The sequence below is a fragment of the Panulirus ornatus genome, chromosome 2, assembly GCF_036320965.1.
Source record: "Panulirus ornatus isolate Po-2019 chromosome 2, ASM3632096v1, whole genome shotgun sequence".
NCBI lineage: Eukaryota > Metazoa > Arthropoda > Malacostraca > Decapoda > Palinuridae > Panulirus > Panulirus ornatus.
In genome coordinates this window covers 15,393,649-15,408,002 of record NC_092225.1, presented here as the reverse complement: position 1 = coordinate 15,408,002, position 14,354 = coordinate 15,393,649, and the positions used below count along the sequence as shown (strand labels likewise).

General features: G+C 44.4%; 1 protein-coding gene across 5 annotated transcripts in view; it reads right to left on the bottom strand.

Moving 5' to 3' along the window:
• Positions 1-239: 239 nt before the first annotated feature.
• LOC139753649 (post-GPI attachment to proteins factor 2-like) overlaps positions 240-14,354 on the bottom strand; it is a 377,354-nt gene continuing 363,239 nt past the window's right edge. For all 5 annotated transcript variants that reach the window (XM_071670296.1, XM_071670276.1, XM_071670267.1 and 2 more), the window contains exons 4-5: positions 2,868-3,080; positions 240-1,868 (exon numbers count right to left, since the gene is read on the bottom strand). In XM_071670296.1, coding sequence (XP_071526397.1) covers positions 1,180-1,868; positions 2,868-3,080 — 902 coding nt within the window. In that variant the 3' untranslated portion in view covers positions 240-1,179. The remainder of the gene's footprint in view (positions 1,869-2,867; positions 3,081-14,354) is intronic.

Sequence of the window (14,354 nt, the reverse complement as noted above, 5' to 3'; positions counted from 1 at the left end):
TTTTGCAAGTGGTATGGCGGTGAACTGGACCAAATACAACACGTAGCCACAAAGTTCGGGGACTTCCAATCTTTGCCACTCACATTTAACCTCCTCAGTAAGAGAGCCACATTTACAAAGAATTGCCTCACATTGTCATAATAAACTAGAAACATCATCATTACTTTTTTTTTTTGGTATAAGATTTGAGAACAAGACTAAAATTCACAGAGAAAACGAGATTAAAGTTGCCTTCATCCATATGGCAACTCAATCATGCATTTTGTCAGGTGTTTGAGTGAGTCGTGTGTAGACTCTGGCCACGAATGGGTGGTGTCTGTTACAGTAGTGACTAAAGCCAAGGTTTTTTTTTCTCAATTGGATCCTGATCTCTCCTTCTGGCTACTATCATAGACAATTGTGACCTGATTTCTTTTTTTTTTCTTAAAAGCCATTTACTTAAAAGCTTTCCACTGGCTAAAGAACTGCTCTTTTTATATTTCAATCATCGCCTACCATTATTTTATTTCATTTGCGAATACTAGACCCGTCAGTGCATCAATTAATCCATTACTAAACACGGCTACAGCAAGCAATCGTTAGTTCATGGTGTTGTTTCTCTTTCTCTCCCGTCGCATCAAAGAGGAATATATATATATATTTTTTTTTTTCCACGGGGCTGCCCCCTTGACAACCGTATGACACAGAGGCGTTAGCAGGCAACGTTAAGTCATCACAGGCCTGTAGGGTCGTTCCCTATTGACGGAGTTGCCACCAACGAGCAGTCTCACCCTAACCACAAAGACGACCCTTGTCACACATTCTGTCAAATGGACTTCTGTTCGCGAGGGGCTCCAGAAGAGTAGCGGCTTCGATAGCCATCAACCCGAAGTAGGCCAAGGTCAGCCAGAGTTCCTCCCAACGACACAGCATCGCCACACACACACGGGTATATTCAAGAGGTCAAGTTCTCAGTGTGTGCTTCGGGTAGCAAAAAAAAAAAAAAAAAAAAAAAACATACGGGGGTGGGTTGAGGGAGTTCCATGTTGAGTCTGGAGGGGTGTGGGTGTGTTGGGGGAGAGAGACCGGCAGGACACGTGTGGGGATGAGACACCACCACCCCTCAAACACACTCTCTCTCTCTCTCTCTCTTTGCTCACGAGTCATGGGCGGAGCTTGTGCCCCACCTACGCGTGCACACTACTCGCAGTGGGCGTGGGCTGTAGGGTGGGCATCTGTGGGGTTAGAACTTCGTAGTTGGGTGGGTCTCCGGTGGACTAGAGACGTCTCCGTGGTGGTGTTGTCTTCCTCCTCCTCTTCTTCTTCTGGCCCGTTGAGGCAAGGCTGCGCCGGGGGCTCGGCGCCCTCGTGAATGGTATTCAGGACTTGGTGGATGACGGTGGGCGTGTCCTCCCCATCCACTCCGACCCCGCCCACCACGCTGTTCGCCCCGCTCCCGACGGTACCCGGCCCGCCCACACCGATGGACCCGCTCGCCTCGCACTTTACCATCGGCGCCATCTTGCCACAGGTCATTCCCGGGTGGTTGCCGCCGACCATGGCAGCCAGAGGGGCCCCGAGCCCCACGTTACCCAGGGATGGCTCATCCAGGCGGCCGTTTTTAGTGGGCAGGACGTCGACTGGTCCCTCGCAGGCGGCCAGGTTGTCGTAGGATGCGGTGGTGGCGGTGGTTGGGGTGGAGACGGAGTGGTGGCGGGAGGACGAGGCAGTGGTGGAGATGGAGTTGCTGGAGGCGGAGGGCGTACTGGCTGTCGAGACGATGTGGCCCACAATCAGGTGCTCCTCCGAGAAGTCGAGGGCGACGCTCACGTGGTACAGCATGTTGCACGTGGCGATCACGTACTCGCACAGCGAGAACCAGCTGAACGCTGCAAAGAGAGAAAGACGTGTTACTGACGTGTCTGCGTACATGGCTGTAGAATACATCTTACGTCCACAATGATGTGAAGATGAAAGATCTTATAATCTACATATATTTATGTCTTATATGTACCTAATCATTTGCTTATACGACTATATAGAGAACTATCATCAACAACCCTTAACCTCCAGTGAGTAACGATCTACCAATCACAACTCCCGCTGCTATTCCACCACTAAAATTAGTCCCTTAAATAACTAGTTATGATCAGTAAATTGTTGTGTGGGCTCAAGGCCTCTCACCTACCAGGGTTATGAAGGCAGTCAACATCGGGCTATGCAACCACCAACCGAAACATCTTTTAACACCTTCTTCAGGTGTTAATGGTAATTTTAAGACCACATACACTCTCACTAATCGTGTGGTCCTTTCGTCCTTAAAATAGTGTCTAATATAACACAAGACTTAAGATTAAGTAAGAAAAGACACATTTCCAGTTTTGATTATATATCTGCATTGCTAGAGCAACTGATGACATCTTTATAATCGAGAGAGATTAAGAGGATTGTAAAACAAAACATCCAGAGTTAAGGGAATAAAAGCAGCATTTTTGGCTTATACCCTGCTGAAGAGCCCTTAACTTGGAAGAGCCATACACGGCGTGAGAGCGTGTATCTGGTCTTAGTACTATACTAACATCTGAAGACGGTGTTGAAGTTTCAGTTCGGTTGGTGGTTATATCTTAAGGTTCAAGGCCTTAACGACTCTGGCCATTCAACTTTTATAAGCTGATAGTGATATCCAGTTATGTAATCCCTATGTAACTTGTTGCAGGAAGATGATATTCTTATGAAAAAGACTGAAAATGTCTCAATGTTACGACAAGTAACACAGCTTAGACACACACACACACACACACACACACACACACACACACACACACACACCAACTATCCTATGGACTGGTAGTAAACACACACAGGCACAGAGACACACACACACTAACCCATGGGCTGGCAGTACACTCGGTGGCGCCAGAAGAAGAAGAGGAGGCCGCCGGTGGAGGCCAGCTTGATGCCGAAGAGCCACTTCTTCTGGGAGAATGACCGCAGGAGCCTCGGGGAGAGCGTGTGTCGCACGGCCCGCACCACACGGATCACGCACAACATGTACACCAGCGACACCAGCATGAACAGCGTGAACAGCTTCTCGTGTACAGCTGTGGAGGAGGGAGGGAATAACATGGTTAATAACACCGTCAGACATCGGTAGAGCACACACACACACACACACACACACACACACACGAGTTTATTGAACTCAATATACCGTTCTTTATCTCTCTATTCATTTATTACGGAGCGAGTTATGAAACGTTATTAATGAAATTATAAACCTAACCACAACCGGTTTATTGTTAAAACTGATCTTTGATCTTCATGTTCGACTGGTCTTTATCAACGACCTTCCCACCTCGAAGAAGCATGAAATCATTTCTCCTTACAACATGTATAGCTAATCATACCATGTAAATATACACTGAAACAAAATAAACAAGTAAACGTTGTAAGAGAAAACGGGAATTTCCACTTGGAAGAAATTTGGAGACGAAGGAGAGTTTAGGTTAAGGTATGTGAGGGGATCCTGTCCTATTTCTTCCCAAGGGCAGCAGGATATTCTATGTGCCTCCAGGATATAAAAACACTGAGGTAGGGGGATCCTATCATCTACTTCTTCGGCTTTTATGGAGGCAGGATCTAGAAGGAAGGGGGTAGTAAATGTCTCAGACCCCACATATAGTGGGGATTTAGAATCTCATGTGTACAAGTCGAATGTTTAAACGTGTTGCACCTTTGCTTTGAATGAACAATACGGTTCGATCCCTAAGAGCGACGGTACGATCCTTGTGAGCGACGGTACGATCCTTGTGCACATCCAGTGAGGAAGTGTCGAGATAATCGTTGGCTATTATCTGTAGACAACATGCAGGATACATCACACCTATCTTACCCTTCATTATTGAAGAGGAATATATATATATATATATATACATATATATATATATATATATATATATATATATATATATATATATATATATATATATATATATATATATGTGTGTGTGTGTGTGTGTGTGTGTGGAGAGTTTCCACCTGATACCAAAGGGCAATGGCATCTGCCCTGGTCATGGAAGCCACCTCGTACACAAACAGGGGATGTTCCGATAATAAATCCAGATTACGAGATTACGAATCTCATGATCTGACAGGAGAACTCATATCTCTCCCCTCGAGTTCCTAAACCCGATTACTCTACCTAGGGAATCTGTGATGGCTGCAGATTTCGCCTCGGTGAATCAAGACAGTCAGTGTGATAGCCAGAGATTTCCAAAGACAAGTCGAGGGGGGAAAAAAACAAAAATTCCTGGACACAGAGGATGTTCAAGATGGTATCTTGACATCCCTGTGAATCAGGAGGATGTTAGCTAAGGTTGTAGTGCACCAGCGGAGGACGGCTTGGGGTTCCTCGTCAGACCTGAGGCCGGATTATCATTTCCGAATTCACTCGTTTTCGTCCAATTATCTCTCAGACATCAGGCAACCCGCGTGCATAATTAATGCACGTCCATCACACACACACACACATATATATATATATATATATATATATATATATATATATATATATATATATATATATATATATACATATTTATCCCTGGGGATAGGGGAGAAAGAATACTTCCCACGTATTCCCTGCGTGTCGTAGAGGGCGACTAAAAGGGGAGGGAGCGGGGGGCTGGAAATCCTCCCCTCTTGTTTTTTTTTTTTTTGATTTTCCAAAAGAAGGAACAGAGAAGGGGGCCAGGTGAGGATATTCCCTCAGAGGCCCAGTCCTCTGTTCTTAACGCTACCTTGCTAATGCGGGAAATGGCGAATAGTTTGAAAGATATATATATATATATATATATATATATATATATATATATATATATATATATATATATATATATAATCAGATACACAATGGGTTAGAATCTTAATATTAGTGATGGTATATAGAAATGGGATAACTTATTGTTGATAAATCTTGTAAACAATTCATCTTCTTGGCCACATAATAAGTTTGATACGCTCGTTGTCTGTCTTGGACAATCGCATGTTTACCAAATGGCGTCCTAGATACGTCTCTTCGCTGTATATCAACTGACTGTTATATTTCTCTCTTGTGTCTCCCCTGATGATGTGATTATTACACGAAAGTGCACTTTGGAACTTATCGTGTTTCATTTTCCCCGTGGACTCATAGGAATATAAATATTATATATACAGCTGGTAACGTCACAATACACTACGACAAATTCTCTAACGTGAACGATTGTGTATAAGGCCGGAGAGAAAACCTTAAATTCCAGGTCGGGCCCTGCGTACCTCCGTCTGTCCAGAGCCCCTGGTTGAACTTCCTCCATCTGTCACACACTTCTGGTTCTGGATCCTCCACGCTCAGTCCGCCTCTCTTCACTACATGTTGGTTCCTTCTTCTCTAATCAGTTCTTGGCCTTCCAGTCGATCTTATATGGTGTCCAGTTGCCTTCCAGTCGGTCTTATAAGGTATCCAGTTGCCTTCCAGTCGGTCTTATAAGGTATCCAGTTGCCTTCCAGTCGGTCTTATAAGGTGCCCAACAGCTTTCCAGTCCATCTTATAAGGTCCACAGTTGCCTTCCAGTCGGTCTTATACGGTATCCAGTTGCCTTCCAGTCGGTCTTATAAGATATCCAGTTGCCTTCCAGTCGGTCTTATAAGGTATCCAGTTGCCTTCCAGTCGGTCTTATAAGGTATCCAGTTGCCTTCCAGTCGGTCTTATAAGGTATCCAGTTGCCTTTCAGTCGGTCTTATAAGGTATCCAGTTGCCTTCCAGTCGGTCTTATAAGGTATCCAGTTGCCTTCCAGTCGATCTTATAAGGTATCCAGTTGCCTTCCAGTCGGTCTTATAAGGTACCCAATCAAGTATATTTCGGCAGGGACCTTCATCTAATGAAAGTCTTCTTAAATGACCATAACCCAACACAGTTGATCTTTCTGCATCACGCTAGAAAATGTTTCTACTTATGCCGTTTCTTCGTCAGTCTCGTCTCGCTATATCTAGCATGAATGTGAATAATGATTTCTACAGCTTGTATCTTGATATATATTTCCACGCTATTTGCCACGTCTTATCTGCATACATGGCGTTTGCTTTCATAATAGTCTTATCTTCAACCAGCTCAATCCTCCAAGGAGATAGTCCCATCTCTGAGGAAAAGGCAGCAGGTACCTACATCGAGACTATCATCTGTTGATCCTGTATCTCGTTTTCTATTCCTGGCTGAGCGACGGACCCCATGTCAATATGTTCCCAGAGAATTTAATAAAGTTTTCAACGTTTTCATCTGATGTTCTCTCTGGTGCTTGTTCTCTCTACACTACCATGTACGTTGGGATGCGAATGGCTCCGTTTCATACCATCCCCTCGTTGGAGAGGTCTCCCCACTGGTGCATAATAAGATGTAATCCTTTTTGGGTAATTGTAGCCTGTCTCACCAGCTGGATGGGCAAGACACTCAATTCAACCTTGTAAAAGTTCTCTCTCTTCGAGAGAATATTGTTTATGTACGTGATAGAAAGCAGTGGTGAGAGTACACTGCCCTGCGGAACACCTCTGTTTACCTAAAGCAGCCTGGAAGATACTACTACTGATGCAACTACTAAGTACTACTACTGGTGTTGCTACTAGTACTACTATCTTTATCATTATCATTATTATTATCATTATTTTAGTAGCAGTAGTGGTGGTAGTAGTAGTAGTAGTAGTAGTAGTAGTAGTAGTAGTAACAATACTACGACAGCGGTGTGTTGACAAAGCAGCGCGGGTCCGGTTTGAAACTAATATAGTATTTCAAAACACGCTGCGCCATCATTTTGAACTCGTGCATTTGCATCTATAAACCTAACGTAATGCTTATAACCATCCTAATTTGTTCTCTTAACTTATAACTTATTCTACTCCTCGTCGTTATCTGCTCTAGTCAGGGGTGGAAAGGAGTGCCGAGTGTTTTCTTCTTGTATTTGTTTGAGTATTCATATACCATCTTTGAGTGTTTACGTGTATGGCCATGCGAAAGAAGGGCTCTGATTGGCGTAGTCTCATGACATCACTTTTGACGTCACATATGAACTGATGACATATCTCCTTTTCTTATCATTGGTTGTATCGTGGTCACGAAAGACCATGCAAGTTCATTCACCCCAAGCCTGGGGTAGTTAGAGGCTTAAGTAACTTAATCAGGAGTGAGAGGGGGAAATAAGGAGAATGGAGTGTGTCACAGTCTGGCTGCTTAATGTTAATAAATAGGTCAGCTGACGGTAGTGAGTGTGGACTTGCGCAGGAGTCGCCCCGAGCGGAACGGAGCGTCAGCAGTAGAATGGGTTCATGGGGTGGCTGGTGACCCCCCACATGTAAAGTTATGCTAATCCCCGTTGGCTCCTCGGGTCCTCTCTGGAGCCAAAATAGCCGTTTAGGCAAATGATGACTTACTTTATCCGAAAATGATGCTAAAGACTGTCAAGCCAGCGAGAGAATCAATGGGCATTCCCATCACTCAACTACTGAAAATCAATAATGTTTCTCATGATAACTACGTGCCCCAGAGACGAGTCTTAACATGGGTACTTCGACTTGAACTCTACCACCAACGTCCCTCGCTGCCATCGAAAACCGTCCCTGCCGCACAGGCTTGCCTCGAGGACCACATCTTCGAGGGCCACATCTTCGAGGACCACATCTTTAAGGACCACATCTTCGAGGGCCACATCTTCGAGGACCACATCTTTAAGGACCACATCTTCGAGGGCCACATCTTCGAGGACCACATCTTTAAGGACCACATCTTCGCCAGTCTGACTCTCTCTCTCTCTCTCTCTCTCTCTCTCTCTCTCTCTCTCTCTCTCTCTCTCTCTCTCTCTCAGGATTACAGAGACGCTTTACGATGGGTTCAACCATCGATATCTCGTGTTGTTCGGATCTCACTATCAATTTGTGTGGTGTTACCGTACTCCGTCTGTTAAGTGGTTATAACGCGAACTAGGTGTCTCTCTGGCGAGGCTGTATCATCGTCAGTAAACAGAAAGGACCTTTCTGTTCCAAAAGAGAACATCCTTTCCCTGCTCCTGCGTGAGGCGCAGCCATGAAGCTTGCAGGAGCCCCACACAAGGGGTCCTGCAGGTGTTTGATAACAAAACTGGTTCCTGTATAGTACAGGTGCCATACGCCATATAGGGGTCATACATAACCCAACAGGCTGCTTGGGCCGCACAGATCTTGTTTTCTTCGTCATTTTGATGCGTAACACATACAGCGACTCGAAATATCCACGCGATTTGCATCAAGTTTCTTAAACGTGTTCCCATATCTCCACTGTACACTGCAGGTCAGTGAGAAGAATGAAGTAATGATTCCTTACAGTCATTCTAGTCAGGAATCACTCCTGCCAATGTGTATGATCCTCCGTGGCAATATAAACCCTCAGAGATGACCAGTCGTTCCTGGATGTGTTCCCTGCCTTGCAGTGAGGCGCAGATTACCTTACACTTCATTTCTATAACCTGATATGCAACTCTTATGTCCCATTGTTGACCCGTAACCTAGAGAGAGAGATAGAGATATAGATAGAGAGAGAGAGAGAGAGAGAGAGAGAGAGAGAGAGAGAGAGAGAGAGAGAGAGAGAGAGAGAGAGACTTTAATGTTTCTCGTCTTTAGAACTACACTCATTGGCCTCCGACAAATGGGTTCATGCGCAGCCGCTGTGACCGAGTCTGTACATCGTGAGCTCCTGGTCTACAGTGTGCTGGAGGAAGGAGTAACCAGGAAGCAAACAGATGACTTTCCCGTGGAGGAGAAACTGTATATAGGATCGAGCGTTTCGACCGCCACTTCTCCTCCGGTTTCTTCTGGTCACCAGTTGGTCAAAGGTGTTTTCTGAGCTACTATGGGACGGCCTCTTATTATCTTCCCATCACAATAACGCCATCTGCATCATCTCATAAGACAAATCGACCTCATATATTTTTTTTTTTTTTGTCACTTTCTCAAACGCAAAACGTCTGCTGGCACGCAAAGCTTCATCAAGGCTGACGGAGTGGTTTGTTTTTAAAGTTCGGCGCCAAATAACAACGCGTGACAGATGAAGACTTGGCGATATTAGTTCGTCACAACCTCCAGCACAGCTGGGATGAGAGACCAAGTGAAGGACTACCCCATTCATCTTCGTTGTTCCATAATGAAGGTGGAACGGGATTCGTGGCTGTAAACACATGACAAGAAGAACCATGAGAACGGAAGTTTACAAATAGAAACTTCACGTCCAGTAGACTAATGGTAATGTCTTACAGTGTATACTGGCGGGTTTACTGACCTAGTTTGTTTACTTTTGAGAGATGCCCCGTACAATACGCGTCTTACCCTGGTATCAGTGAACGACTAACTTTAATGTGTAAAGAATCATAAGAGCGTGACCCTATCCGTGTGTGTGTGTGTGTGTGTGTGTGTGTGTGTGTGTGTGTGTGTGTGTATCATTATCTATTTGTGCAAATGGGGGTGAAGTCTTTCACTGAAATGGCCACACCTTGCTCCACGAGTCCAGAGCTCTGTTGCTGAAGGCTTGCTTACCCACAACATTCATGACACTTCACTTACCAAACCACCAATTGCGTTCTCTCTTTCTGGACTTTCTTATAACATCAAAGAATTGTTCTCTCTTCACGTCGTCATGGCCTTCATCTTGATCTTTCCTTCAACGTTTTCATCCAACAGTTCATCGGGTTCTGATGATCTCGGTGGAGTGCCCTTGGGGGGATTATTAGGTAGACTCCATCAGTTACCAATATAGACAGACCAAAAGGTACCACTGCCAACCATGACCTCTGAGAAACCCACGACTGCACCCGCCAGTAGAGACTTCCCACCTTCATCCATTCAACTCCTTCCTCATTACTGTAGATCCATCGAGGAAAACCACACCTGGTTTGACATCCTCGATGAGATTTCTCTAACTTACGGCAGTGACGTGTGGCATATTCTCCTCCAGTCGATCCTCAACGTCAATTATTCTTCCCATCTCCCGCCACTCCATCGACATTTGTGTTCAGGATTCGAACCCTTAGATCTTTCTTCACTTATTTCTTCGATTCCGCTCATCCGTGGGATGGGAATCCGCCTTAGGCGTCTGGTTTACCCTCGATTCTTTTTTTTTTCTTCTTCAAAAAAGCCTTATGAATTTTCTGTATCCTATCTTCCTCCTTATTCCGCCCTTCTTTGTATACATAGCTTGTCTACTCGCCTCAAGACATCCTCAGTGCTTTCCTTCCATCTTGTGTATATCATATCTTTTAATAGGCGTTCTTATCCTTCCAGTGCGGGATATGCCTATCTTCGCCTATCATGCCTATCCTTATCTCCTTCGTCCCTAGAATTCCCAAGATGGCCAAAATGATCTGCTTCACTTGGGGACCCGTCCGTCCCAGAGTCCTTACGATCTTGTTAACCACACATCCAAAATCGTCCCACCACACCTGCTTTACCCCGCGTGTCATTATTGTTATCGAAAGCAGCTTTCGATTCCCTGGTGACCATCTACTCTGTCGTCATACACTGTGTATCGTCTAACCTGTCCTATACGTTCACCTCTTTCTACAGCCAATCGTCTCGAATGCTTAGCGTACCTTCAGACTCATGAGTATAATCGATTGTTTTCCATGGCAATCCTTTTTTCCGTTTTCTAACAGTATTTCTTCTTTTTTTTTCCCACTCACACTTTCGTTTGCAATTCTGCAATCCCTCTTTCCCCCCCTCCATCTGTCGACTTGGTCGTACCTCACACCTCTTGACTGTAGATCTACCACCCTTATAAGTTGTATATTTTAGCCTTTTATTCTTCGTTATGATGATCGTGATGGCGTTTCCTTTATCTCCTGCAGTACACGCTTCTTAGCTTGTGTTCTAACTTTCGTTTTCTTCAATAACATTACCTCTGGCTTTTGTGATGTTATCTCTCCCCTCCACACAGTAGAGTTACGTCCTAACTCAGAACTTGCATCAACTGGCATTATCCTATACTGCCCGTTTACTCACCGGCCTTACTGAGATTTTCGCCGTTCGCGTCGTCTTGTTCGATCGTTATGAACGAGCTAACGCATGCATCCTGGATCTTGCCTGGTCGGTCCTCCACCCTCGCTGCACTGACCCCGCGGGCTATTCGTACCATGTAGCAGAATCAATCGCAAACCTTTTCGTTTTCTCGCTTCAAGGTGACTGCAACCTCATCTTACCTTGTTTTCAAGAATGATGTGTTGTTCAAAAATACTTGACTGGCGTAATCATATCTACTTACACCTCTCTAGACGTCTTTAATCACTGGTTAAGTTTTTGAAAATGGGCCCAGATCTATAGCACTGTTTTACACATATTTCTCAAGTGTATACATATATATATATATATATATATATATATATATATATATATATATATATATATATATATATATATATATATATATATCTTTTCTTTCTTTTAAACTATTCGCCATTTCCCGCGTTAGCGAGGTAGCGTTAAGAACAGAGGACTGGGCCTTTGTGGGATATCCTCACCTGGCCCCCCTCTGTTCCTACTTTTGGAAAATTAAAAAAAAAACGAGAGGGGAGGATTCCCAGCTCCCCGCTCCCTCCCCTTTTAGTCGCCTTCTACGACACGCAGGGAATACGTGGGAAGTATTCTTTCTCCCCTATCCCCAAGGATAATATATATATATATATATATATATATATATATATATATATATATATATATATATATATATATATATATATATATATATATATTATCCTTGGGGATAGGGGAGAAAGAATACTTCCCACGTATTCCCTGCGCTACCTCGCAAACGCGGGAGACAGCGACAAAGTATAAAAAAAAAAAAAAAAAAAAAAAAAAAAATATATATATATATATCTTTTCTTTCTTTTAAACTATTCGCCATTTCCCGCGTTAGCGAGGTAGCGTCAAGAACAGAGGACTGGACCTTTGAGGGAATATCCTCACCTGGCCCCCTTCTTTGTTCCTTCTTTTGGAAAATAAAAAAGAAAAGAAAGGAGGATTTCCAGCCTCCCACTCCCTTCCCTTTTAGTCGCCTTCTACGACACGCAGGAAATACGTGGGAAGTATTCTTTCTCCCCTATCCCCAAGGATAATATATATATATATATATATATATATATATATATATATATATATATATATATGCCATTGGGGGACATCTGAACGCTTCGACCTATGGAGACACCTGCTCGGGAGTCACTAGTTCATAAATCACACCTTATGAGAGATATGATATCCAGGATCTTGTTGAATACACGTTATGTACAATGTATACGAACTCTGTTACCCCTTACTAACTATATGAATACATGTGTATCTATCTCCTCCTCCTCCTCCTCCTCCTACCACCTATATTACATCTATAAATAAACCCAGATATGTAAATGAAATTTAATAAAAGCTTCACCAGTTATAACATTCCACTGGAGGTACATGACCCGACCTGAGGCAGACCAACTCGATGTATAATACACTTTCCAATTATATCAGATTCTTTTTCACCTCTCCCCCCTTCCTCCCGTACCCACCCCCCCACACGTGCACATAACCTTTCACTGAGACAGCAATCATTACCTGATCTAAAAAGTGCACTGGTTGCTGGCTGGCTGGCTGATCCTTAACCCCCAGAGTGGAGGAGGAAAAAAAAGAAAAAGAAAAAAAAAAAGAGAAGTAGAACAAATATAGGATGTGGGCAAAATTAACTCAATCATGATGCTGAAATCTGTACGCGTTACAGACCTAGGAATATTACGGTTCATTTTTACGACGATAGGGAGGGATATAGACAGTTTTCAGGTTCGGGTTATGAATACGAGAGAGGAAATGAACACTCGTGTGATGGTGAGGATGAGTCTTGATTGAGGGAGGAGCGGGAGAGGAGCGAAATCATAGAGAAAAGGTGAGTGAGTGAAGTACGGAGTGAGGAAGAGATAGAGAAAGAGGAGGGAAACAGATGAGAAGACGAGGGTGAAAGAGTAAAAGGGGATATAAAGGGCAGATAAAGCAAGGGAGAGGATGTATAGGAAAGTAAGACGATGCACGAGTGATAGGGTTGAAGGAGATGTAAGAAGGCGAAGAAATGCTTGGTCAATGACGAGACAGACGATGAAAATGGAAGAAGAGAATTGCTGGGAGGAGGAGGTAACAAACATGGAGAGAAGGGAAAGAGATAAAAGGGTACTGAAGGAAGAGGGAGTAAGAGAGATGGACGAACACTTAAGGGTGATAGTTATAGTCTGATGATGGAGGGAAGTGGTGAAAGAAAAGGAATGAGTAATGCCACACTGTAGCCCTGTTAACCATGAATACTTGTTGTATTGTAGCCCTGGGGACTATGTATGTACATTGTTCGGACATCTGGAGAAGATGAGTGAAGAAAGACTGAGGAGGACGATATACATGGCAGAGGTAAAGGGAGTAAGGGACGACCGAGGTGGGAATGGCTTCGACGTACCGGAACCTGAACTTTCAGGAGGGTGAGTAGCGTGTATGAGATAGAGCAAAGTGGACAGATGCGATACACTGGGGACGACGTACAAGATGCGGTTTCCTCACTGAAGACAGTGAGCATTTATTCCTTCATTGTCCTGCATTCACACACACACACACACACACACACACACACACACACACACACACACACACTCATTTCCTGGTTTGTGGTCCTGCCTGGTGGATGTGGCTAACTCCCTGGGTGCTGTATGGGCTTCATAGAAAGGGGTTCCTGAGGCAGGAAAGAGTAGAGACATGGTTGTCACTGCGTAACAAGGGGCGAAATAAGATTAGGACGTAATTCTATCCATTATCCTCGTGGCCCTCCCAGACTACCTTCACCCACACACTGGACAGCCAGCTAGGGCACGGCTCGGCTCTGGCAAGGGCGTTGACCAAAAGACACGATCGGTCGAACTGGCAGTAGCGAACGCTGAAGAGCAGCAGGTGTGGTGGAGTTACAAGCAGGTGGAAGGCGGATGAGAAGCTGCGCTGTGGTGGCGAGGAGTTGGAAGTGTAGTGGAGGAGGGAGAAAGAGAGAGAGAGAGAGAAAGTACAGCTTTATGAAGTACAGCATTGAGCGTGTCGTCGAAGAGGATTGGGGAAGGTGAGTGAAGGGAAGCACAGCTTTATGAAGTCCACTGACCGACTCAGGGAGGAGTCGATAGTTTAATGAAGGGAGGCACGGCATGGTGAAGTGCACTGAGCAAGTCAAAGTGGAACTAGAAGCCATAACGAAGCGTAGTATAGCTTTATGAAGTGCCCTGTGAGACTCCAAGAGGAGTGGGCAGTGAAATTTACGGTAGTACAACTT